The sequence below is a fragment of the Zeugodacus cucurbitae genome, chromosome 6 (assembly GCF_028554725.1).
Source record: "Zeugodacus cucurbitae isolate PBARC_wt_2022May chromosome 6, idZeuCucr1.2, whole genome shotgun sequence".
NCBI classification, from domain to species: domain Eukaryota; kingdom Metazoa; phylum Arthropoda; class Insecta; order Diptera; family Tephritidae; genus Zeugodacus; species Zeugodacus cucurbitae.
Genome location: NC_071671.1, coordinates 69,828,844 through 69,852,155, shown reverse-complemented (window position 1 = coordinate 69,852,155; position 23,312 = coordinate 69,828,844). Strand labels below are relative to the sequence as shown.

Below are 23,312 nucleotides of genomic sequence, written 5' to 3'. Positions count from 1 at the left end.
TATATTTAATGAATCGCAGAAAGTTTCTTTTCATTTAATGGTTAATAGTTTATTCGATTTGTAGATATCACGGATAAATACTCGATATTTAGTTCAAACTGCATTAAGTTTAGTCGATGTAGCTTTAGTAGTTTGTTAGACATGTACATTAAATCTTTTGGGGCACGGGACCACGCTCACTTTAAAAAATTTAAACGCCCTTCTTGCTATGTTTCTCCCTACCAAGCTTATGTATTGTAGCTTAATTAGCAATTTGTATCATTGTATTTTTCGATTGACGTAATTTTTTGAGCGTGGCAATATTTCGATTTCGCCTATTTGTAGTACAAAGAAATTTCCAGTTCTAAGTTTAGTCAGACATACGAACGGACAGAAATACATATGCAATTCAATTAATCTAACAGGTGAAGAGGTTTCCCAAGAGGGTTCTCATTATTTTAAGAGGTGCTTGATAACATCAATAAGCCTTTATATGAATTGGTGATTCGGTCTTGGTTTCTTTCAACGAAAAATTACTATTTTTCTTAAATCGGTTTCCCGTCAGCAGGAAATAATAATAATCAGATCCTCCATAAGTCCATAACAGAACACTTCCACCTACCTGCCATAAAGCTTGTTAACTATGAAAACGCCCAAATGTGGAGCAACAAGGTAATGGACATCCACTACAGATTACTTTACTGCATTGCATGCCAGTTACAAATCAGATTGCATTAGTCTCGTTATGGCCGCAAATTCTACAAGAATATTAACAACTTAGAATTCAAGAAGAGCGCAAGAAATTAATATGAAACGCTGTGGAATTTACCACCACAGCGATTACTATGTAGCACGTAAAGCCTGTAATTATTGGTGAAAAATTATTTCAACAGCGGTAGCCTCGATGGAATTTGTAATGCGCAACGCTGCGATCGCTAGATGCTGCAGTTGCTCTTCAAATGTTAATTTGTTTTTGCGCGCATGTGGCTGGCTGCAGTAATTCTAGACATTACACGCTGTGACACACGCGCTGCCGCAAAAGCAACCGCAAGCTCAACATACACCGGACGCCTGCAGATTTCATAACACGTTCCGTTGCAGGCGTGCGGCCGAAAGCTTTGGACCATACACAAGTGTATGTGTGCATTTATGCATACATGGTCATATTTTAATCTGTAGAACAAGCGAAAATGTTGTTGCTTATGAAGAGATATTTTTTTCGCAGATGCTTATCGTAATAAGATGCACATCAGCACCACCAGCAGCAGACGCACCGGCAGCCAGCACAGACAGCGTCAGCTAAGATAGTTAAGCATCAGTTACATCAGCGGTTAGCAGTTGCAGCTGCGTTTCTATTGCCTTGTTGCATGCATGCCTACTTGTTGCAACATATGCTGCATGACACTTACTTGCGTGCAGGTTGCCAGTTGGTGCACCAACCGACCAACCATAAGTTTGGTGTCCAATGGGATTTGACGGGCGGCCGCCGGTTAGTTAGTTAGTTAGTAAAATAATGTGTGCTCTGATGTGGCAACATGGCGTGGTCACTTTCATAACGACACATCGTCGCTCTGACAACGCTGGTTCAACACATTCAACATCAGGTACGCACAACTTGACAATCTTTTGGGAATTCGACTTCATTGCGAGTTGTGTTCTGTTATTAAATATTGACATTTTATGAGTGTTGACCTCAAAATTAATGACGATGCCCATCAGAGTCGTTGCCCGTCGCGTTGGTTGAGTCATATTTGTTACAAAAACAAAATCTGATTGGGTTATTTTGCTGGTCAAACAGGTAACGAATTCATGTTATTAAATGCAGTTGGAAGAGGTTTCTTCGAATTTCATTCCCGAACAATGCGCCGAGCTAATTAGTTGATATGAGGTAAGTTTGATGCGTCAGTGACTCATTTAGCAGTAGCAAGAATAATTGTTTAACATTTTCGAAAAACAATGATATTATGACTGCAGTCGCGATGATGAGTTCGCAAGAAAGGGCCTATGCCGTGGGCCGTGGGCCTATTTCATCTGGTTAAGAATGAGCCGGTGCTTTGTAGTGCTCTAGCGTTCTAGCGCTGAGTCAATGGACCTCACGGGAGTACGGTAAGCGTTGGTTAACAACAAGTACCTGCTAGGTTACTTATGGCACAGATAGGTTACTTATGGAACGCCAGAGGTCCGCTGAAAGAATGGCTCTTAAAAAATTCTGTCGGACGCGTACTGGGTGGAGGAAAGCGAGGTGAAAACATTTAGTAAGTCGAGCCTTCACAAGACAGGGGTTGAATAATATGAAATGGCGAAGACAGAGAAATGGCAGCAAGAGATAAGTCACAGAAAATTTCCGAATGACGAAACGATCGGCGATATATAAGGATCTTTTTAGGATCTATGGCTAGGAGTCTGCTTGGCATCACATTGATTTGGCGCCTTTAGTTGTCATAGTAGAATCCTTAACATCACTTCCCGTGAAGATTATCTCCTGAAACCTAACTAACCTAAGGATGTGGTATATACATATTCGACGGAATTTTATCAGATTTGACTCGAACTGATGACTGTATACTCCATCCTCGTATTTTGACATTTCCAACATTTATCGAGCACTCGGAAATTCACGTTGACAACTCTTGTTTGCTGACAACCAATTAAAGTATTGCCTGCAAGGGGATATTTAACGAATAACCATAAACCCACAGTCATTTTACGCACTCGCAGGCGACTGAAATGGCTGACAGAGCTATGAATATTGTCTGTACTTTTACCAAATTCCGAAAATAACGGTATGTAAATGTATGTGTTGGCGCTTGCTAACCTCCAGGCGAAAGGAAAATATGACAAAATTACTATTTGCAACAATTGTTAAATACGCCATCGAATACTGGGCTGTCTCAGCACACCACAGATAGCGGTTTACGCGGTGGGTCTGTTGCAGCAACTAGTTATATACAAAGACATTTACATTACATACATAGGATTTACATACACATGGCTATGCATATTTCAAGCCACTTGTCAAACGATCGATTCTAATTTATGATTTCCTTGGGCGTTCGAAACTGGTCTGCCACGACGATTTGTGGCACTGTGACAGCGGACAGTTGAATATGCAACAAAGTTGAAAACCCCGAACAATAAAAAATTAAAGCACAAATGACATGCGAGAAACGCCAAAGCTGTCTGAAGCTGTGCTGAGGACAAACGCAGATAGGCAGTGAATGCTGGGGCCCTGGGCCATTGAAGGCTTGCAGTGCCACACATAAAAAGGGAACACATTTGTTTTTGGTTGGCTTTCCTCTGCCGTATGAACTCATGCCAGGAGAGATTTGCATAACGTTGCCACATTGCGGGCGTTGTTAATTTAATTCAATTGCCGAATAAAACAAATAAATAAATGGTGGTGTGCAGCACAACAACAAATTGTGAATGCATAAAAGTCGACATTTACGACGTTGCAGGCGACGCTCGCACGCAACATGACCGTTTGCCACATGGAACGGCGGGGCTTCTGACCTGTTGCTGCGTGTACGCGTATGCGGTCAACATCTGTGTGGCTGCCGAAAGTGTGCCGCCAGTCAATGCCCTTGTTACCGCGCACACAGCCACACTGCCACTCATGTGCGTGTGTGCATATGTGTTGTTGGCCTGTCGTCAGCGTTGCATTTGCATTTCAGTCTGTGGACCACCCTGCTGCCGACTGATGGAGAATCACGTCCACCAGAACCAGTTCATATTCTATCAGAGATTTGCATTAGCCAGAATGTAGCCAACCAATTAAGCTGACTTTCATGCGGCTGCTGGTGCTGCCTGCCAACGCAGCATCTGTTGCTTGCAAATGACCGTCAAATTGAAATGGCAATACTTTACGCAATCGCTTGTCTTCGGCTGCCGCCCATTTTCCATGCAATTGAAATTCCGCGGAACCAAGACGGTGGCAGCTGCTTCTGCTTCTGCCTATGCATCTCTGCTTTCTACCGTATCGCGATCAATTTAATTTACTTGACTGCTACGATTATGGATGCGGCAGAATGCGACAGAAAGCAACACTGCGGCTTGCGGCGTGCAATTCGAACCTCTGGGGGCAACGTAGTCCGGATCGAGACCATGGCATAAGTGGCATTGCGACATATTTGTCTCCGCACAATCAACCATTCACCGTATTTCCATTTTGAATTCATTTTCACAATCATTGATTGCCTGTTTGTCTATTTAGTTTTCGCTATTAATGATGATCTCTGCCGTCTGCGGTCTGCATTCGGGTTTTTAAAGTGTGAAGCTTAATCAGTGTATTTGATTGACATTCCCGATCGCTGTCAATTGATAGCACAAAAGACAGAACGTTGCAGGATTACCCTAATGAGTTTTTGGGCATTTAGCCAGTTTTGCTGAATTCGTTAAAATTATATGCAATTAACTCTATATAAAGATAATTCAGAGATTCTCAATTGCGTCGCCACGCCAATGATATTTTACTGTTACCAACTTCATACGTCTTAGATGGAATGATATGTGCGCCGAGACCGGAGATATAGGCCTTGACCTTGTTCATTCACAGAGTTATTTACTTTCTTTATACAATTTCAAGTCAGAGCAGACTCTCTTTGGTGATATCGGATTATCCCACGGTATGCGTATATTTCTTTTCACTCCAGTTCTTTCGGTTTCGTAGGTTCGGTCTCTGTGAAGTCAGAACGGGAGATGGTAGTCGTATTACTTTAGAATTACGGATAGTTGAACAACATTATGTCTTGGAGAGCGAAGCCATCTGGATAGATTACAGAATTTGGAGCTCTCACTATATACCTGAAAATGTGGATCGTGGGATGGTGACTTCACATCCCGGAAGCGGGATAATGTAATTATATATTGGCATTATTCTAGACTCTAGTCTAGTAATGCCATCTGACATAGTACAAATACATATTATTCGTATTCCATTTGCCGAAAACCATTTCCAAGTGTTTGCTTTTCATCCGCTTAATGAACTCGATTCAATATTTCAATTGTATCTCCATCATAAATTACATTTAATCGCTTTGCAAGCTTTCAAATATTCGTAACACATTACTTTAGTTCCCTTCGAGCCAAAAACTTGCAACGAGCAATGGAAAATAAATTGTTGCCATGAATTTGTGCAACAGTTGGCAGGTATTATGTACGGAGATACTCGTACACAAACACGCCCAAAGATAGAGTTGTATTCGACACCAGAGGAAATTAGAATTGCAAATTGTGATTGCGACGCTTCAATTGCCAATTCAAATAAAGTTTAAACACTAAACGGCTTTTATGCAAATTAACGGCGAATAGACGAAACCGCGTGCTGCCGCCACCGCAACCGCCACTACAAACCACGCTACAGCTCGAGGCGCGCACTTTAATTGAACAACAAGCGAAACGGGTAATAAAGAGAGAATATGAAAGAAGCACACACATAAAATGCAGGAAACGTTGCACAGTTGCACGGACCACAAACGCAGTCTTGTTGACGATAAGCGCACTACGCAGCCAACCAGTCGCTTGCCAATTAAGCGAACGGAAATTCGTTGCAGCTACATTTGGACTCGGGCTGTCTGGTCGAAAATAGGAACACGCAGGTAGCATCTGCAACGAGCGTGTATAATACGCGCCATGCATAACGCGCGTAACGCGTCGCACTTGGCTTGGCTTTTTAGCGGCATTTGTGGCAAAGGCGACAGTAAGCGTATTTATTAGCGGCAAGGCATTTGAATAGGCGCACATCTGCCGTTTCGAATTTAATCAGTGCCGCTTAAAATGCTAATCAATGTCTGATCATCATTAATCTTCGCGGCGTTTGGGATGGCAGCGCGTGCGCCAACGCCACTTGTCTTGTGCGGCCAAAGTGCGCCGATTGCCGTTGCGGTTAGGGATGCTGGCGCGCGCGTAGTGGCAACAACAACCATTCACTTTTGCGCGTGCAACCTGTAAACAGTTCTTAATTGTTATGCAAATCATGCGGCGGGGAACTCACCTGCCACAGCTGCCGAGCCACCATATTCGCTGTCATTTATTTCATTTCACTGCGTCCGTGCGTTCTTGTTGTTCTTAAGTGCTGTCTGACAGCTCTCAAATGCAGCGTGGCTTGCTGCGGTCGCGGCTGTGGCACAGCCTTCAAAGTTTAATGAGCAATTAATTGCCTCGATCGAATGCGGAAATGCCGCGGCAGCGAGTAATAAGAAATGGCAACATCTGAAAGCAATCGATACCAATTTGATGGTAATATAAAAATTGCTTTTTAATACGCAAATGTCAGCCGTTCGCGTATAGGCAATATCATTTAAGAAAAAGTGAACGAGTTCGAGTTCTCAGCAAACAACTCACTTTACTGACCAGTTTTCACTAAACTAAAGGCGCGAGCGCTGAGTATCCTTAGCTGGCGGGCACTCCTTTGTTCCGGCGCGGTTTGACCAACGGCCGTCCAATGCTAGCCGCTTGCACACATCGCTTGCCGCTTACCACCTAAACTGACATTAATTTATGTCGTTCGCACACCGGGGATATTCTCCGGCCGGTATTCGTTGTGACCGCAAGAATCGCGCGCCCACGCATTCGCCACTCACGCCGTCGTCGGGCGCTTTCAAATATTCCGCACATGTGACACTTTTGCTGCCAGCCGCACCTAATTCTCTCGTTCGCGGTTGTACGTATTGTGCGCATGCGCGCTGCATTTATGAAGATGTCTCCACGTTGCAACGACACTGCGACGTGGAAGTGCGCGTCCGCGGGTGTCGCGACGTTAGTGTCGTCGGCATTTTCTGCATTGCAACGCGCCTATTAAACGAAATGACATGCTACGCAATTCCACATAAGCCTGTGCGCGCAACGACACAGCGGCGCGTAGGCAGTGGACATATTCTATTACAACCAACACATTTGCGCCTAAGTATACCGTATGTGACTCGCGCTTTATTTAAAGGCAACAGACAACACTTCATGCCGATCGCTTGTTCCTTGAGGATTTTGGGTATTGTTCGAATGCTTGTGGCGCTTTGTCGGAGGTAGAGAATGTTGTAATGCATGTAGTTAATATATTTCCAGTCAGACGCGGCGTAAAAAAGTGCAAGCGTTTCTTTTTTACGAACAGATGGCAGTGTTGTTGTACTTTTGGGGTCTTAAATTAAGAGTATTTCAGATATTTTATGCTGTTCTGCAGATTAAATTTTTTAATATAAAATACCAGTATTTACTCGTATAACTCTTTAACGCTTAAGGTTTTTATTAGCGGGTTTGATATCGATAAGGAAAACAAGCAGATTTTTGAAAAATCTATGCGAAAGTTCGGATATGGATGAATACGTTCCCTCGGCAGTCGGGTCTACGTGGCTAGATCGGATCCAAATGTATATACGTTCAAGTATTGTCCACCCGTCGGTATTACAAGGTCAAAACAAAATAACAAATTACAGCTTAGCAATAACTTCATCTCGATCAGTAATAGACATAATTTTTGGAATTATCGGGTCAATAGGTTGGCACGAAAAATTGCTATTCTTCACTTCGATGAAGATCTTCATGATCATATTGAGGAACTTGGTCATATTAAAAACCAAAAACAATTAAAATGCATAAGTATAAACAAATAAATTCATACAAAAAGCTACTAACAACGCTGAACACTGTTACATTTCCAATCACTTCACCATCTTTTAAGGATTAACACTCACGAAATGGAATCTGATTATTGCGCCGCTAATAACTTGTCCGATTCCAGACTAAGAAAACATGTACAAATCTTTATAACAACCATATTACAGCCGCAGCAAAGGTGTGAATATGTAAGTATCTGAGTGAGTGCTGAAGTTTTGCTTACCCAGATGGATTCCCAGCTTTCTTTTTGCGACTGAACCGCGGAGATGACATGGAACATGCATTAAGGCGACAGCGACACTTGAAATGCGGCAACTAATTAAAAATTAATTACCTCACAATGCCAGATAGCACTCACGTGGTTGTTAGGGATGTTGGTGGTTAGGAGTAGTGAGGCACGTGGGTTGACTTAGGCTGCGCTTTTTGTAAAATATGAATACACACTTGTAATGTGACAAAAGTGACGGCTTAGCTGGTTACAATTTTGTGATGTCGATCGTATGTTTATTAGCTGTGAAGAGTTGTGTGGTTAGGTTGTCTACATGATGGCAAACACTTCTTTCAAGGTGGAAAAAAAGGGGAAATGATGATTAGATTCCTAGGAAGTTTGATGAAATTATCGACTGATGGTCAAGAGTATTTTGAAAGTAGATATGGAGGTAGAGATAGAGATAGAAAGGTAATTAATTGTAAATACAAAACTCTCAGACCTAGAGCTATTCTTTAAGCTGTCCATAACTCCATAGAATTTCTAAGTATCTGTGACTTACTGTCATATGTCTAAACTCAATATATGTGTGTTCAACCCGTTGGTTCATTTGTGCACCTGTCAATTGCAAAATTATGTTTACTTTGTTAAAAATGATCAAGATAACTATGCATGCAATACGGTCATTATTCATAAAATATTGTGTTTATTGACCTGACCACTTTCTTGCACTCCCTTTGTATGCAGGTATGTGACTTAACAGCTTAGGTTTTGTGTTTTGCTGCTCTTCTCGACTGATCAGCTTCTTGTTGACTATAGCTTTTGCGTTGATATTGCTTTTATACATATATCTATATCTTTGGCTTATTTGCTTTGCCACACCATTAAATAACACAACAACAAACGAGGCTTGTATGGAAACAGGATTCATATAAATCGAATTCACAGGTGGACAGAATGCACGCAGGTGCACGGTGTTGCATAGCCCACCGTCGAGCACTCCGGGCATTCAAAAGGTAATTGAAAATTAGCCTTCTTTTGGACAACAGATTCTCATGTGCTCATTTTACCATTCCCGCGGTGTAATTGAGATCGAGTCGTTGTGGCAAGTTGCGTTAGTTAATGGACATGCGTTGCATTGCAGCCAATCTGCATCTCTCTTATGGGAACGAAGAATTTTTCTTTGCTACAGAAAGTAATTTTGTTTAATATTTTTTTGCCAAATACATTGCAATACATTGTATATATATTAATAACATATTTTTATATAAAAATTGAACTAATATTGTTAATATATAAATAACATTAATTTATAAAAATATTCAAAATTTGGATTTTAATTTTTTATATTTACGATTGAGTAAGATCTAAGATTTATTTCAATATTTTTATATCTCAGCAGTAGATTTTTTAAATTTAATTTTTAAATAAGCGTTTTAAAACTACTTAAAGTTTTACAGCCACTGTATCTGTAACCTTTGCTTTAATCGCTTTGTTTTGGCAACCCTGACTAAAAGTCAGATGTCAAAAGCAAATAAAGTAAAAACAATAACACAACAAGAAGTGCAGGATTTGTTTGGATTAAAATAAATAAATATTTTTCAAGTCGATTTAACAAAATACATCTAAAATGGGTAAAAGACAACATCAAAAGGATAAAATGTAAGTTAATCATTTATCATCATTTGAATGTAGTTAATTATTTGTCGTATATGACGATAGGTACCTGACGTACACGGAGTGGTCCGAACTTTATGGCGGCAAGAAAGTGGAGTCTGCGGAAAATGAGCACATCAAATTCAAGCGCCTTCCCTTTGATCATTGTTGCATTACGATGGTACCATTCGACACTCCCTACTGTGATGTTGATGGCAATGTTTTCAGTTTGGAGGCGATCCATGCATTTATCAAAACATTCAAGGTAAATCCCATTACCGGCAAATCACAAGATGCGAAAGTTTTGATAAAGTTAAATTTCCACAAAAACGCTGATGGTGAATATCATTGTCCAGCACTATTCAAACCTTTTACAAAAAATTCACACATTGTTGCACTTGCCACAACCGGCAATGTGTACTCATGGGAGGCGATTGAACAGTTGAATATTAAAACGAAAAATTGGAAAGATCTCATTGATGATTCACCATTTCAACGCAAAGATATTATAACCATACAAGATCCGCATCACTTGGAAAAGTTTGACATCTCACGGTTTTTCCATATACGCAAAAATATGCGTGTGCTCTCCGAGGAGGAGCAATTGGAACGTAAAGATCCCACCAAACGCATAAAAACAATGAATTTGGAAACCAGAGAAACATTAGCACAACTGGAGAAAGACTATCAACCACCGGAAGAGGCGCCAAGTACTTCCAAGCGCACCGCCGATAAATTCAATGCAGCACATTATTCTACAGGCGCAGTGGCGGCAAGTTTCACTTCCACTGCCATGGCGCCTGTTTATAATCATGAAGCGGCTATAATTGAAGATGATTTAGTGAAATATGAACGTGTAAAGAAGAAGGGTTATGTACGCCTGCAAACCAATTGTGGACCTTTAAATTTTGAATTGTATTGTGATGCTGTGCCTCGTGCTTGTGATAACTTTATACGTCATTGCAATGATGGTTATTATAATGACACCAAATTTCATCGTTCAATACGAAATTTTATGGTTGGTTGTAATGACTTACTTAGAGTAAATATATTTTAACTATTATTGAATACATTGTAGATACAAGGAGGTGATCCAACTGGAACTGGTACTGGCGGTACATCGATTTGGGGTAAAAAGTTCGATGATGAATTCAAACCCAACCTCTCTCATTCGGGTCGCGGAATGCTCTCAATGGCGAACTCTGGTCCAAATACAAATGGATCGCAGTTGTGGGTATTGATTACATTAGTTTGAGAGAAATATTCCATAAATATTGCTTCCTTCACAGCTTTATAACATATCGTTCCTGCAAGCATCTAGATGGGAAACATACAGTTTTTGGGAAACTAGTTGGTGGCATGGATACTTTAACACAAATGGAAAAAATTGAAGTGGATAATAAGGATCGTCCAATTGAAGACATAATCATAGAGTCTGTACAAGTATTTATTGACCCATTCAAAGAAGCTTTAGAAGAATTGGAAAAGGAGCGTGCCGCAGAAATAGAAAAACAAAAGCAAGCCGCTGCTGAAGTCAAGAAACAGAAACGTTTGAATGAACCGCTGAAAGTCTATCGACAGGGTGTTGGTAAATATTTGAACTTAACGGAGGTGAAAGCCAGTGGTGCAGATAACACTGCGAAACATGATGCCACAAAAAAGAAGCACAAATCTGTGGGTAAAGGAGCATTCGGAGATTTTTCTACATGGTAGACTTAGTTTTATTCATAAGATTAGAATTGCTATATAAACGACAAGTTAACAAATTAACTCAATTTTTTATACCTTAACTAAAGTAGCAACAACACTGTTTCACGCCTTCTCATCGGTGTCACTAACTGCTTGCTCTCGTTCTTTCCAATTCTTTTTCATTTCATTTAATTTCTGTTGTCTACGCTTGCGTTCCGTTGATTTTTTAGATTCAAGAATTTTCAATTGTGCCGCCACAGCATTTTCTCCATTGTAATGGGCATCCAACTTTTCTAGTAAAAGTTTACGTGCTTCAGTGCGGTTCTTAGAGGCCAGTCGATGCGTGTGACATTTAATAGTTATGTTTGTTGGTATGTGTCGCAAGAAAACACAGTTGGAAGTTTTATTCACCGATTGTCCACCTGGTCCACTGCCACGCATAAAGTCTTCCTCTAAATCGGCCTCATTTAATTTAGGATACTTTGAATAGTCTATCTTGCTGTTAGTGGTTTTAAGGCGATAGCAAGTGCCAGTTTCGACAACATTGGTGGGCAGCACATTGTTACGAGCTGCAACTACTCCTATTAGTCTTCGCAACATTGCTACTGTTGAGACTCTAATCTACCTAATCTACAGAATGCGTCCCTTACGCAAAAGCGTTTCGCCGCGCTAAAAATAATTTTGTAAACATGTTAGCCGTGTCATAATTGTGGGTAATACATTCATTTACCTTGAAATTGAACTCGATCTGCACTGGGTCGCTTATGCCACGACCCTCCTTGAATTCGCGTCGTATGCGACCCAAGAAGTAGTTTTTGTCTGTCAGTTGCAATTGATTACCGTAACGTATTAGATGCTTGTACAGGCGTAGTATCTGCTGCTTAGAAGGCTGAAACATTTCGTTGTTATTTTCCTGTTTTATTTAATGTTTTTGTAGACGTAAAGAATTATTCACGTCTGTGCGTTGCATGCTCGCTTGAATAATAAAACAGCTGTTTCGAACTATCAGCTGTTTCACATGTCTCCAAAACTGTGCACTGATAACTGAAAATATCATTTGCTCTCAAACTACAAATGCAGTTTTGAAAGCATGTGCTTATTAATATGTTGGCTATACATTTGAAATTCTTCGCGATATTACAGAACGTTTCCTGGGTTTAACCAACTAGTAGTTTTTGCCGCTTCCTTCATCACTGCGTTGTTGCTGTAATACATTACTCATTACTGTTTTTTACCATAATTTCCGGCAACCTATTCTGATATCTATAGTCTTTGCAGATATCGTAAACTTTTTTCTTCTCTATATTTTATGTACTCGTGTGTTTACAACCTGAATTTTTCTAAAGTCATCATTGAAATCGCTTCGTCTTTATTGTCTATATGTAGTCATAAGTGTTCTGTCTATAACGTAAGTAATAACCCATAACAATGCCCCCAATAAGACATACCACAACTTGGCAGTGCCGAGACTTCATAAACTTTACAAACTCAAAGGAATTCAAATTTAAATTCCGCATTTCAATGGGCTTAAGCACTCCACACCATCTTTTACTTACACAGTCTTTAACTCGGCGCAGTCATTAGGTCAGCGGAGACCTCAGAGCCATCACTTTCCGTTGGCCACAAGATCACTGCTTGTCAATTTAATTGGACATTCTGGACAGCATTGCAAATGGACTATTCACAAAAGCAGGTGACTTCGTACTACCAACATGCGTTTGCCTACCGATAATGGGAAGCTAAGTGCATGAAATATGTCCATTTGTATTAGTTGTGATTATAATCGCTGGAAAGTAATCTACCACAGAATGCGCGAAAGGAAGTGCCAGTACATAGCGATAGAAATGCACGCAAAGCCAATCTCTAGCAGCGATCGGCGATACAGCGCTTGTTAATGAGACAAATGCTCGTCACAGCATTCAGCCTCAATGAATGTTGACTGCGACGACCATTGGTTGCCTCAAGTATTTTCGTAATGCTAATGCTGCCGCGGTAGTCGCTCAGCGGAGATTACCACTGAGGTAATTGCCACTGGGCTGACTGCGGCTGCTGGAGGTTTACCCGATAATCGCGCACTTTGATGGCGTTCGCTGAAGTCTGAATGAATGGCTCGCTGAGCGTTGCAGGTTTTGCCACTTGCCAACCATCGCGGTGGAGCGCTGCTGAGCGCTGGCAGCTGCAATCGATAAATGCCTTCAATTATCGCCAATTCATCTTCTGGTGTGGCAAATGACCGTTGCGGACATTTTCGCTTAATTGGTCGACATGAGTCGGCATGTTGCGTCTACATATATGTATATACATGCTGTGGGCATTCGATCAATGGCTTACGGCAATTGTTTGTACTTGCGAGAGATTAAAATGTTTCTTGAAAGTTTTCGACGGTTACAAGTTGTAAATTTACATGTCGGCGGCGTTAAGTTGACGGGCTAATGGGTGGATGCGCTGTGGATGCCTTTCAACGCCCACATACATTTCCATTTACGATATGGCAAATAGACAAAGCTTAGAAGAAAATGCATCGGTCAATGTTTTATAGAAAATCTTCGGATTATAGTATTGATTGATTGCGATCAGCTCTCTGTTTACTTATTTTAGCAGTTGAAAGGGTTCAGAAAAAACTATTATAGCTTTTAGTGCTTAAAACATTTAAAATTCATCTGGCAACAAATTATATGAATTTCGTCTGCATTTTGTCCAAATATGTTAAAAAACTTAAGTCGAGTTAAGCTAAAGTACATTTTTTTTATTTCTAGCTAAAAGTTATGTACGGAATTATAGTTACTTTAACGTAATTTAAAGCATGTGATACCAAATTTTTCACCTTGGTAAAATTCAACATCCATATCCGAAAAAGTTCCTCCAAATAACTGAAAATATTGCATCAGCTTAAGTAGACTTAAGCCATTTTATACAAAAAAACGATTAACGTAACATCAAAAGCTCGTTAAATTCATGCATTCATAAATGTACATATGTATTTAAGCGAATGCTAATGCGTAAAATCGCCAAAATGGCGCAAATTGTCAAGCCTACTAACTAACTAACGCCATGTTCGAATTGCAAGCCAGCAATAGTTGCACTTAAGCCGTTTAATAACTTTTGACCACTTGTGACTATGTATGTATGTGTTAGTGCGTAATAAATAAAAGTGCGACAGAGTTTGCTATTCAAAACGCACGCAACAACAAAAAATTTGAAATAAATGACAGCAAGCAACCAATCAGGTGCATTGGAGAGATTTTTTATTTTTACTAAATAAAATTGGAAACCAAATTTAAGTGAAACCAGTCCGAAAACCTGCTGAGCAGCGATTATGCGTTGAGGCCTCAGTATTACATATATTTTAAGTGTTAATTTTTTATGGAATTTTTGCTTAGTGGTCACGTGTGAAAAGAAGCGGATAAATGAGCTAAAATCGCTAATAAATATAAATTAAATGTATATTGTTTTTAATGGATACCAAGGCCTAATGTGATATTCAAGTGAATAGCGAGTTCATTAAATAAAAAGTTAGTTTACTAACTGAAAAAATATGGTAATTTTAAATTTATTTTTACTAATTTTTGGCTTAATTTTTTCTTTAAATTTATTTTTAAATTTTATATAGAATGCATGCAAACTGTTTGATTCAAACAACATCTCAAAACAGAGCACACAAAATTTCTGAGTCACATCTTGAGCTTAAAAGAATTACAAAGCTTTGCATTGCTGAATTTCCCCTCACTTGCATTCCACAAAACCTCGTCTTTTAGCTCAAACATGTTTTATTGCAACTGTGCGGCACCTGCAACGCGTGTGCAACAAGTTGTAGTTGCATTTTATCGAACTTCACGTTTGATTTGCTTATATCGGTTGTCATGATGGTGTTTCTTACGTAATGAATGCCGCGCATGCGCACAGTTCGCGATGACAAGTGTTATTTGTTTGTGTCAAGGCAGACGAAACGCGAGCAAGTGAACAGTTATCGCATACTTGCTTTCATTCTAATCAGCCAAAGATAGTAGACACTCCTTCCCGGTTGGACAGGTTCGTTGGAATCAAAACATATTTTTCATCATTTTCGCTTTTTGGTGACGAAAAGTCACGCGATGGTTGATGGTGTATCGCTGTCAGCAACTGCGTATATTCATTTGCATCGTTCGCACCATGCGTGTTGCGTGCTGCTCCAGCAAGTCTTTGAACTTAATCACAGTGTGTCAGTGTCAGGAAGATAGAAGAAACTGTCAGAAAAAGATGCACCAAGTTTTGTCACGATTTGATACTTTCAGTTAAGTTATAATGGAGTATACTTCTACTTATATATGAATTTCGGTACAAACATTTATTTGTTTCCAATCCGAACCAAAATAAATTGCCTATATCTCTCAGCTGAGAAGTCTCTGAACTGGGCCCATAGATTTTTCTGATGCCCTACAAGAGTAGAGTTCCCAAACTCTTACATAAAAAATTATAAATATCTTTTTCGAGTACAATATTAATAAGTTAATCCTTCCAATAATGGTTTCTGTCAAGGTATCTCTTTTAATTAGCTTATATTTTGGTATTCTTTCATTTGTTTGATCTCTCAGTCCACAGTGTGTTTATTTATTTAAAACAGCACCTGTCGACCTATATCTAAATTGAATAACTGTTGTAACGACTACTTTATATTCTCAACACTGTAATATCTTATTCTGGCTTCCGGTCTAGACCCTCTTGCTACACTGTTCTCTGTGCAGATAGTTAGTAACCACTTGCGTGTCTGCGCTAACGGATAGCTTCTGGCGACTGTCAACTGTCCGACCAATTACAATTTTTAGCCATTTGCCAAGTCGTAGAGTGGAAATTTCGTATGAAATTGGAAAATCAATCACGCGACATATACTGACACAAACACGACATTAAATATCTCAGATTGCATTGCTAAGCTACTCTTATACGAATGTTCAAAAAATAACGGCAATTTTTAAATTTTCAATTGTCCAAAAGTTCAATTGTCATAATATTATTATTTTTATGATGTTGAAGTACGATTCAATTACCATTAATGTATAAATACTTTTTTCAAAAAATGAATATTCCCGTTATTTTTTGAACACACCTCTTCTATACTCACAAAACGTTCATATTGCCACAATAGAATTTCTTGGTTAATTTAGTGTTTAGTATTTAGCAAAACATAAAAATAACGATCTACAATTACAATGTCTCCAATGAGTGAAAATTTTGTATCAAAGTTGTCATATTTCACAGTTTTCTTTTATAGCGTTTCGGCAATCAGTAACAGTTATTTAGTTTACACATAATCAAAGTCCTTAAATATATCGATATTATGTTTCGTCACCAGATCATAGAGTTCCTTCATTTGGTGAGCTATTTCACGGTCGACCTCCTCTCCGCCTCGTCGCAGAGTGTCCTCTCTTATTTCCTCCTTAGTCAACTCTCGCAACAGCATTTCTTCCGCCGCAACATTCGGCTCCACCAATTGCATGAGGAAATGCGACGCGATACTGATGCTGTAAGGCAAGAGACGCCTATATTCGCGCAGAAGCGATTCACGGCTGCAAAAGAAATGATGAATAAGATTTTGTAGGTCTTTTGTCGGTTTATGCATTGTAGCTATAGTGTATATTATGTCATACCTCAAATAATCAGGTATCCGTTCCTCTTTAGTATTCTCCTTGAATGCTTTGACCAAATTTGTGTAGTACTCATTGAATATTTCGTCGAAATGCCGGTAACGCACAGCCTCATACGTGGATAAGGATAAGAAGGTGGCGAAATCTAACATTGGCGAGGAGACTCGCACCGTTTGCATATCGAACATGAGCGCATCAATTGGCACTTCAGCGCCCTGTTAGGAATATTAAAATATAGATGATATCGTTGTTTATCACTACGGGTTACTCACATTTACGTCGGCATATTTGAAGGCTATGTTGTTGCGCAGATAATCGCCGTGACATAGTGTTGCTACCGGTTCTACCGGCGCCACCATTTTTCGCCCAAACAATATGAACTCATGGATCATTTTATGGTAACGCTGTACGAAACTCGACTCAATTTGTGGCTGATACTTTCGTGTGGAAATCTCTAGTCGTTCAGCGCTAAATATATTTATCATTTTCCATTCCGGATGCACGTCCTCCACATTGTAACGTGGTTCCCTCAGCGACTGTGATAAGCGTTTGAACTCAGCGGGGTTTTTGTGTTTCAAAGCGAAACCGGTGCCATGAAAGGTGGCCAACGTTTTTACTAAAAAAATAAATTTTTTTTATGTATACAGATTTTGTTTCCAGAGTGATAACCGATTTCTTCTCTTACAAGCAACAAGCGCATGTTCCAATGAGAGATTGACTTTCTGCTTGGTCACTCTGAAATTGTCGGCGCCAAAATCTTTTAGTACCATTGTGGCTGAACAGCTCTGCAGATCGCCGTAGTAGAATCGTGGCACATTGAAACTATGTCCGGTAAATTCTTCTAATGCGGGTAGAATATTGTTGTATGCTAAGATTTCGTTACTGAAAAGTGCACCGAATTGTATGGCGTCGAATGTCACTTGCGGCAGCTTTGGCGTTTTCTGTAATGGGATTTTGCAATTAATGGAAAATAATTCTATCGTACAGAGCTTAATGAACTATATTATTTCGTGCAAAGAGTTCAAGTGGTTCGCTAACAGATGCTCTACATTTTCCTCTTCCTTTGAAATTCTCATTAGACCTGACATCGCATACTAATCGATGAACTCTGATTACACCTCTGTGTCCATAAACGGTACCGATGGATATAGAGAGGTTTTAAATATAAAGGGTTGAAATTGATCTAAAACTATCCAAACAGTACTTGAAATGTAAAGCTCAGTAAAGTTGGCGCTACGTGTTAGTGGGTTTTACCCAAATTAGCGCCACCATTCGTATTTAAACTTCCATTTATCATTAGTTAATCGAGAGTTTAGACTCTCACATTGTTTCCGTGATAGATTATGTATTAATACTATCAGCAGGAGATAAGCATGTCAAAGGACAGACATACATGTACGACTAAGCAAATGTGTATCTTCGTACTACTTTGTATTAAAACTCATTATGATAGAAGGTTTTGACTAATTTCTTTATCTCTTTCAATGTTTATAACACGGATTAGTTTCTCCTAACAACAAAGTATCAAAACAGCTGCCTCTGACAAACATATTCATAGAGTGTAAGAGTATATAGCTCATACATATGGAAAGTGTGCTATTCTAGATAACAGTGTCATTATAATCGCAAACATGTGTGTGGAAAGATTTAAGTCAGACAACTCGTTGATTTTGATATTGTCTAACAAATATATTTGCTTTTCTATTTTCTAAGGCAAACATAGGCCTTTACGGAAATATGGCCAAAAGTGAAAGTAAGTAGACTTTTACTTTTATCGGTACCGTTATCAAGTTTGATACTCCTTTTCCAAAAACGATTTTGCAAAAATTTCTGTAAAAGATATTTTGAAATTTTTTATATTTTATAAACTCATTAGGCGAAACGATAGCGTCTTTCAAAATAAGTCAACAAGACAATATTTCAATTCAAGCGAATTAACCTGTGTGAACATGGCGTTATGTACAAATCCGTAGTGTTTTGGTACTTGTGCATTTACCTTATCATAAAGATCAACGTTGTTCACAGATATAAGTGCCATACTATAAACCACATACTTTATACAATTCATAAGCACTTGAAGCTAACTATAATTTTTCAATCGTTTTTTTAAGTTTCTATTAGTATTGGTCGCAGTTTTATCAATTAATATTCATAAGCCTATAAGCTGGATCGCATATACTATTTTCAACAACCACAGTTTATAGCATTTAAGGTTCGATCGATGATATACGGGAGAAACTTAAAGGGCCGTTGTTATACAAGAGTAGAAGAGAGAGCTAAAGACTATCCCTGAAGTAGGGTTTGAAAAGTGCATCAACGATTGGAAAAAGCACTGACATAAGTACATGATATCGAATGGAGACTATTTTGAAGACGACAACATTAATGAATCTTTAAAAGAAGAAGAAATCGAAAATTCCCGTTATTTTTTGAACACACCACGTACTTGATTTTTATAGATATTTGATCCAGGAATTAAAAGAGTGAATTCTTTAAAAAATATAGAAAACAATTTATTATTCTGTATTTTTTCACTAATTTTATCTTTGAATAACAATGTAATAAGATTTTATTTCGTCTAATAGTGTCCCATTATTTTAAGGCCATACCTAATAAACATCTTCATTTATAATGATTGCCTGAAAAGGCACTTAAGTCAAATCATGAATAAGCAAAGTTTTCAATTTACTCATGAGAACTCTTCAGACTGACGCCCAAGATTACAAAGTATACATATACATACATATCTACATGTAATTGCTTATGTAAACAGCTCTAAAAATATATGTGATTGCCGACACGCTTGTTCATATTTAGCTTGCAATAAAATTCGATAAATTCATGTAAATACTGCCTTACATACAAATGTCAACAGCAGATTGAATGCAACTTTGTTATTTTCGCAATATTTGCCTGTCGCAATTTCCTGTATTTATTTGTTGTTGTACTACAAAAACTCTTAGGTGTTTATTGCATCCACAAATCGGTACATGCATCCAACGTGTCCTACCTTTACAATGAGTGTGGTGGTGCTGGGACTTTTATCGCCTTGCTGCAGCTTTATGATGGCCCGATAACAGGTGGTCAACATGAAAGCCTCTTCGACGCCAATATATTTCAGCTGTACATCAAGCAATTTCACATTGCCGGCGTTGTCACCGTCAATTCTATTGTCGGTCTTGAAATTTTTATTCTCCAAAAGTCGCGAAAATAGCGTACACTTGAGCCACTCAATCTCCACTTTAGTTCTGTCGTCGAGTGTCGTCGTCATTTTTCCGCACAATTTCACAATTCTAAATTCACCGCTAAAACTTTACGCGCGCTCCTAGTTAATATCACACTACAACTGAGCCAGCTCGGCGAATATAGTGAGATATTTATTAAAATATTTTACATTCAATGTCGAAATAATTTACCTCACAACTCGGCTGGTACTTGATTGCAACGAATGAGCGCGTATATAAATGATTGTTTGCAGTTTATTCGGGAGATCCATTCCTTTGTTGAATGTACGAGTGCTTCGTGTAGAATACTGATTAAATGCATGTATGATAATGTAGTGAAATGTTCTTTGGTCTCTTTTAATCATTGTGAGAGATAATTGTATTTACTAGAGTGCTACATTTGATTGAGACTCAAAATGTTTACGTTACATGTGCGAGAGTTGTAAATTGAGAGCCAAAATTATACGTTTAATTACAGTTTGAATAAAAACTTTCGTGCAGTCAATTGAATTTTAATCATTCTCAAAGTAAATAATAAAAAGTCATCTCAGGAGTATTTGAAACAACAATATAAAAGTGATGGTTGGGTATGACGAATTATTGTAGTTGTTAATTTTCATTTTTAGACAGGTTTATGATGCAAACAAAAGTACTAGGTGGGTGGTAACAGTTAACGCGGACCACAAATCATTGGAAATAACGGAACTTGGGATTGCCGTCTTATCACCTTTGTTAATCACCCGAAAATTCAGATACTGATATGTTGGATAACACTGATTCGACTTACATTTGGTAAAACTATTCGAGCAAGGGATTCTTGGATCCATTTTTTACATCATTAGATATGAATATCATTATATACCGATATCGCCAGTTTCAGGGCGTAATCTGTTATTATTAAATATTAATTTATTATATTATCAAGTATTATTCTCCAGTAGAACCAATCGGTTGTTACAATCTCCCGAATGCAGTCATAAACTTTGTACTAAATTCATTCATCTTTTTTAATATACCTTATCATTAAACTGGATTGCCTTATATTTTCGCCAAAGTATCAAAATATGTTCCGCGTTAATAATTTGATAGCAATTAGAAACACTTATATTTGTATAATATATGTTTAGCAATACGTACGTATTTAAGATACGTAATACACGTAATAGTTAAGATAGTCGCACAAACAAGTGTGAGTAACAATGAAGTCTAAAATTGATCAGATATTACTGATTTCGAGATCAGAAAGCATTTTACTTAATTACATGGAGAAATTTTATAGAGCTTCGATTTTAGTAGAATTTATGGCAGTTTGCGTAGCTGTCTTTTGAAAACTCAGTATTCAGAGAAAAACAGTGCTTTATTTTTAGCATTGCCCCAAAAATCGCACAATATACCTCCATTATGACTGCATATACTTGTATTTGTGGAAATATATATTAAGACTATATGAAATAATAATAAAAAGACTTTAAGTCTTTTGTTTATTATATAAAAAGAAACAGAATATTTTTAGAACAAATCTGTGTTGAAACATTCCATATTTCTTAGTTGTAGTTTTAAAACACTGACTCGGTTGCTCGCTGTTTGCGGGTTCTGAGTTGAAATCCAAGTTTATAAATAATTTCGTTCTCATTCGCTCTTCGGCGAGTGTTGTTAAATCAACACTTTATGTAACACATATGAAGTATGTGACATATATGACATATATATAATTAGGCGAATTAATTCATTAAGAGGTTATATCAAATTTTCTACTCATGATTTCTACTCATAATTAACATATAATTTCAATCCAAAAACCCTCAGATAATGTACCCTGAAGCAAGCGACGAAGTACCTCGTGGCGGCATACTTTGCGTAAACACTCGCCTAATGTGCCACAATCGAATAAATCTCCAAATTCTCAATAAAAAAATAGTCATAATTTTACATTATTTATTGCCGTCATTATTCAATTATTTCGCTATATAACAGTAATATTAGCCGCAATAACCGTTATAATGCCATACATTTTCATAATAATTTATGATCCTTCAATTGATTAAAAAAACTAAATCTGCACAAGGCCCACAACACATAAATCAATGATAAATCATTTTTCTGCTGCGCTCACCAGCACTCCAGCTCTTCAGCGCTCTGACTCATGCGTTGCTATTTTCTACATAAAAGGATAACTATTCACGGCTTATTGCATTTGACCGGGGATTTATGGGCGCAACAATCAGCGTGAAATAAATCAAATCTCTGATTTATTTTTCACTTATTGTCTAATAAACAGATATTGCGAATGCGACGACTTGCGGCAATTGAGAGTAGAAAGCGCTGGGCTATTAGGCTGCTGGCTCTTTCTAAGTGCATAGTGTGTTGGCGGCATAGGGTTGCGGAGGTTACAAAGTGTGCTGATGCAGTTGTTGACGGTCAACACGCCGGTGATTGCATGGTTGCTGAGCTGGCAGCGCGGGTGCTTGGGTATAACGCAGTCTATAAACAAGCGAAACACTTGTTTGCGATTATTATTTTTATTTTTTTTTTTATTTTGTGTGAATGTTGTTGTATTGAAGAGTATGTATGTCATATGTTATGTGTTCTTATTCATTTAATATTTCTCGGCAGTTCAGTCACCCAGTTGTAGGTTGCTGCATGTGCTAACTGTTTGCTGCTTAAAAGCTGTAGACTAAAAGCTCACAGCCTGATTGGGTTACATGGTAGCCGCTTATGATATCATTTTATTATCTGCTATTATCTCTCAAAACTCATCGTCTTGGTGAAATCTCAGAAGATTTAGAAACAATGCTTGATTATGAATTCTTGGTCCAAAGGACATACATTTTACAGATATTTTCCTTCATATTGTGGTAAGCATCTTGAGATGAAACAAAAGAGGTATTGAATAACGTGAACTATATTCCAGTTTATCTTGTTATGATGCTGCTTATAATAAACTGTCTTTAGAAACTTAAATGAGATGACAAATAATTGAATTTGATTAACGATTTCATATAAATTCTTTGTCCATATAGTAAGATATCCATCAAAATGTATTAATTTGTAGTGAAAACCATCTGCAACAACAAAGTGCATTGAGCTGGCAATCAAGCGGCCTACATACATACATACATGTTTAGGCTCGACAGGACCAATCTCATTTGAGATGCATACGTTGTCAAAAGGGTCACGCATATTTTGTAAGCATATGTGCATTATTGTAATCGGTCATTATTGAATTAAATCGATATGTTGGGCTACAACTCTACACATTCACATACGTACAATGGCTGACTATACGAAATAATACTGATGGCTTGTGTTTGTGGTTATGTGGACGTG

General features: G+C 38.3%; 4 protein-coding genes across 5 annotated transcripts; 1 reads left to right on the top strand and 3 right to left on the bottom strand.

Annotated features, from left to right (window-relative positions):
- Positions 1–9,299: 9,299 nt before the first annotated feature.
- LOC105221200 (RING-type E3 ubiquitin-protein ligase PPIL2) lies at positions 9,300–11,221 on the top strand. The gene is made up of 4 exons (XM_011197969.3): positions 9,300–9,457; positions 9,518–10,469; positions 10,530–10,681; positions 10,741–11,221. The coding sequence occupies exons 1-4, from the start codon at positions 9,426–9,428 to the stop codon at positions 11,162–11,164; spliced, it is 1,560 nt and encodes a 519-aa protein (XP_011196271.1). The 5' UTR covers positions 9,300–9,425; the 3' UTR covers positions 11,165–11,221.
- On the bottom strand, positions 11,149–11,740 carry LOC105221201 (mitochondrial translation release factor in rescue). The gene has a single exon (XM_011197970.3). It carries the CDS (start codon positions 11,738–11,740, stop codon positions 11,264–11,266), a length of 477 nt encoding a protein of 158 aa, XP_011196272.1. The 3' UTR covers positions 11,149–11,263.
- A 13-nt stretch (positions 11,741–11,753) lies between these two features.
- Positions 11,754–12,137, bottom strand: LOC105221202 (MIEF1 upstream open reading frame protein). The gene is made up of 2 exons (XM_011197971.3): positions 11,871–12,137; positions 11,754–11,809 (listed from the first exon to the last, which is right to left on the bottom strand). The coding sequence occupies exons 1-2, from the start codon at positions 12,036–12,038 to the stop codon at positions 11,771–11,773; spliced, it is 207 nt and encodes a 68-aa protein (XP_011196273.1). The 5' UTR covers positions 12,039–12,137; the 3' UTR covers positions 11,754–11,770.
- A 4,206-nt stretch (positions 12,138–16,343) lies between these two features.
- On the bottom strand, positions 16,344–20,116 carry At3g50400 (uncharacterized). 2 transcript variants are annotated; one of them, XM_011197968.3, is made up of 5 exons: positions 19,772–20,116; positions 17,447–17,702; positions 17,034–17,377; positions 16,765–16,976; positions 16,344–16,683 (listed from the first exon to the last, which is right to left on the bottom strand). In XM_011197968.3, the coding sequence occupies exons 1-5, from the start codon at positions 20,030–20,032 to the stop codon at positions 16,419–16,421; spliced, it is 1,338 nt and encodes a 445-aa protein (XP_011196270.2). In that variant the 5' UTR covers positions 20,033–20,116; the 3' UTR covers positions 16,344–16,418. The 2 variants fall into 2 exon arrangements, with proteins under 2 accessions (XP_011196270.2, XP_028902221.2); XM_029046388.2 differs by having other exon boundaries at positions 17,040–17,377; positions 19,772–20,107.
- Positions 20,117–23,312: the final 3,196 nt, after the last annotated feature.

Bases quoted from the DNA above. Each gene is read 5' to 3' on its own strand.
- LOC105221200 (XM_011197969.3), top strand. From the start codon at position 9,426: ATGGGTAAAAGACAACATCAAAAGGATAAAAT. The intron at 10,470-10,529 runs GTTGGTTGTAAT...AATACATTGTAG, and splicing joins GTTCAATACGAAATTTTATG to ATACAAGGAGGTGATCCAAC. The intron at 10,682-10,740 runs GTGGGTATTGAT...CTTCCTTCACAG, and splicing joins AATACAAATGGATCGCAGTT to CTTTATAACATATCGTTCCT.
- LOC105221201 (XM_011197970.3), bottom strand. From the start codon at position 11,740: ATGTTGCGAAGACTAATAGGAGTAGTTGCAGCTCGTAACAATGTGCTG.
- LOC105221202 (XM_011197971.3), bottom strand. From the start codon at position 12,038: ATGTTTCAGCCTTCTAAGCAGCAGATACTACGCCTGTACAAGCATCTA. The intron at 11,810-11,870 runs GTAAATGAATGT...AATTATTTTTAG, and splicing joins AGATCGAGTTCAATTTCAAG to CGCGGCGAAACGCTTTTGCG.
- At3g50400 (XM_011197968.3), bottom strand. From the start codon at position 20,032: ATGACGACGACACTCGACGACAGAACTAAAGTGGAGATTGAGTGGCTC. The intron at 17,378-17,446 runs GTAAGAGAAGAA...TTATTTTTTTAG, and splicing joins GGAACATGCGCTTGTTGCTT to TAAAAACGTTGGCCACCTTT. The intron at 16,684-16,764 runs GTATGACATAAT...TTTCTTTTGCAG, and splicing joins CGGATACCTGATTATTTGAG to CCGTGAATCGCTTCTGCGCG.